Here is a 2,606-nt window from a genome sequence, read left to right on the forward strand (position 1 = left end):
CTTACCACCTTTCCAACAAACTTGGGTTTCCTCCAGGGTTGGTTCCAACAACCAAGGTGGTACGGACAGTGCTTGTGAGGAAGGGTCAGTACAAGCCAGCAGCAGCCAGGACCCTGTGGACCGCACACAAGCCTCGCCCCAGCAGCGGCAGGCCCGGAGGGGGGAAGACAAGCTCCCTCTCCAGCCTCCAGTATCAGCCCTGAGTGTGTGCTCGCCCTGGAAGTCCTGGACCCCGGGGCCAGCCTTCGGGCCCTTGTGGCCGGGGACTATTGCTGCAACCTTCTGGAGGATCAATGAACTGCATTCTCTCCACCTGGCCTGGCTCCTGTCCCAGGCTTGCTTCAGTTTCCCTTTCTGGCAGAGGCCACTGGGCCCCATTCAGTTCAAGCTGCCAGGGCAGAATCCTTTGCCCTTAAATCTGGGATGGAAACAGAAGGAGCTGGTTCCTTTGCCCAGTGTGGAAAGCCCAGATTGTAGACCAGATGGGGGGCCAGGAGGAGAGGCAGCCCTACAGAATTGCCCAAGGCCAGAGACCCCTAAAAAAGTAATGAGTTTATTGGTGGTCTCAGGAGGCTCAGGGGTAACGGACAAGGCTAGCCCAGGACTTCCACAGATAGGGCCACCTTTGACCTCTACACCCCAACTCCAAGCTGGAAGTGAGCCGGGGGATCGAGGAAATATGCAGTGGGATTGTAAGGAGCCCGAAGAGAGGCCGTTTCCAGGGCCCTCCACAGGGCAAGGGGTGCCTACTGCTCAGGGGAGGCCCGCCACTCAAGGGGGGCTGACAGCTCCTTCAGGACCTGAACCTCAAACAGTGCCCGAAACTCTCAAAGTGCCCATGGCTGCAGCAGTGCCCGCAGCTCAAACCCCACCCACAAATCCCGTGCTGCGTGAAGCCCCCAAAGTGCCTGAAGCCCAGATTATGCCGGCAGTCCATGAAGAACCTGCAGCCCCCAAAGTGCCTTTGGCTCCAACAAAGCCAGCAGCTCAAGTGGTGCCCACAGCACAAAAGGCAGCTGTGGGTGAACTGGCACCAGCAGCTCAAATGGTGCCTGCAGCTCCCAAAACTCCCACAACTCAGAAAAGGCATGCAGCAAAAACATCACCTGCAGGTCCCCAAACACCCAGAGCCCAGACTGGGACTACAGCTAAAACAGGGTCTACAGCTCCCAAAGCACCTGCAGCTCCTAAAGCCCCTGCAGCCCCCAAAGCACCTGCAGCTCCCAAAACTTGCAGAGCTCTGAAAATGCCTGCAGCTCAGAAGGTACCCACAGATCCAGGGCCAGCCCTGGATGCAGCCAAATTCCCAAGTGAGGGCCAGCCTTTGTCAAGGGGCAGTGCTTCCTTCCTGAAGGGCCAGGGGGAAGCTGGAAGGCAGGGGCCCCAGTCCAGTGGCACTTTGGCTCCCAGTAGTAAGCGCCAACCTCAGGTGGAGGGGCTCCTAGGGGCTTGGGAGGGGGTTCCGAGGCAGCCGCCTCACCACCCACAGGCGAACAGCACAGTAACCAGCTTCCAGAGGTACCACGAGGCCCTGAATACACCCTTTGAGCTGAACCTGTCAGAAGAACCGGGGAACCAGGGGTTGAGGCGAGTGGTCATTGACGGCAGCAGCGTGGCCATGGTGTGAGTAGCCACGGACCTGGGGTGGGCTGGGGATGCTGGGGAGCTCGGGCAGGGTGTCCCTGGGGTGATAGACTGTGGGCGTCTTTTCTTGACCTCTGTATACAGGTGACATGGGGTTCAAAAGGGGGAAAGATGGGAGGGAAGTGGTACGTGTTGAGGGGCTGCTGCATGCTGGGTGGTGTTCATGGGATCATCCCAGCAGCCTTCAAAAGTAGGTTTCTGTTCTCCTTCCCTCATAGAAGCAGAAACAGGCTCAGAGAAGGGATTTATCTTAACCAAGGTCCCAGAGCCAGTAAGGGGCCCAGCTGGCCTTTGGTTCAGATCTGCTCACTGCCCAGGCCCATGTTCTTCCCATTTCAGCCTGCCTCACATAGCATGGGGTCTGTCAACCTCAGGCCAGTTTTCAAATGTTTAGCCCAACCCTTAAGGTCCAGCACTGATCTCCCCTGTGAAGCTCTTCCCAACCATGCCAACTCTCAGAGATCACCCTCTCTGCACAGCACTTACTGCTGTGTATGTGCTAGCAGAAATACGTGCAGGATGTCTTCATTTGCCCACACAGTAGAATAGTTACCTGTGCTGAGCACGCTCCCAGCACACAGCTGGTCAGCAAATGTTTGTTTGCTTCCAGTCCTAAACTGAGCTCTCCTCCTTCCTTTTGCCCCGGAGGCCCCTACACACACACACACACACACGCACGCGCGCACGCGCGCACGCGCACGCACGCACGCGCATGCGCACGCACGCGCGCGCGCGCGCGCACGCGCGCACGCACACACGCACGCACACAGCAGGTGAGTGGACCCAGTAGGTGCTCACTGTTTGATGATGGTGAGAGGGGAGGGGGCATTGTTGGTGCCCGTGGTGCTGATGCCCTGGCATTGCCAGATGTGCTGCCCTAGGCTGGCTCTGAGGGAGGGGTAGAGAGGCAGGGCCATTCCTAGGGCAGAAAATTGCTACCTCACTAATCCCCCCCCCCCCCC

General features: G+C 58.5%; 1 protein-coding gene across 1 annotated transcript in view; it reads left to right on the forward strand.

Moving 5' to 3' along the window:
* NYNRIN (NYN domain and retroviral integrase containing) overlaps positions 1-2,606 on the forward strand; it is an 18,599-nt gene that overhangs the window by 8,479 nt on the left and 7,514 nt on the right. Inside the window, exon 3 of the mRNA XM_007447904.1 lies at positions 37-1,623. Coding sequence (XP_007447966.1) covers positions 37-1,623 — 1,587 coding nt within the window. The remainder of the gene's footprint in view (positions 1-36; positions 1,624-2,606) is intronic.

The sequence above is a fragment of the Lipotes vexillifer genome, unplaced genomic scaffold (assembly GCF_000442215.2).
Source record: "Lipotes vexillifer unplaced genomic scaffold, Lipotes_vexillifer_v1.1 scaffold558, whole genome shotgun sequence".
Lineage (NCBI taxonomy): Eukaryota > Metazoa > Chordata > Mammalia > Artiodactyla > Lipotidae > Lipotes > Lipotes vexillifer.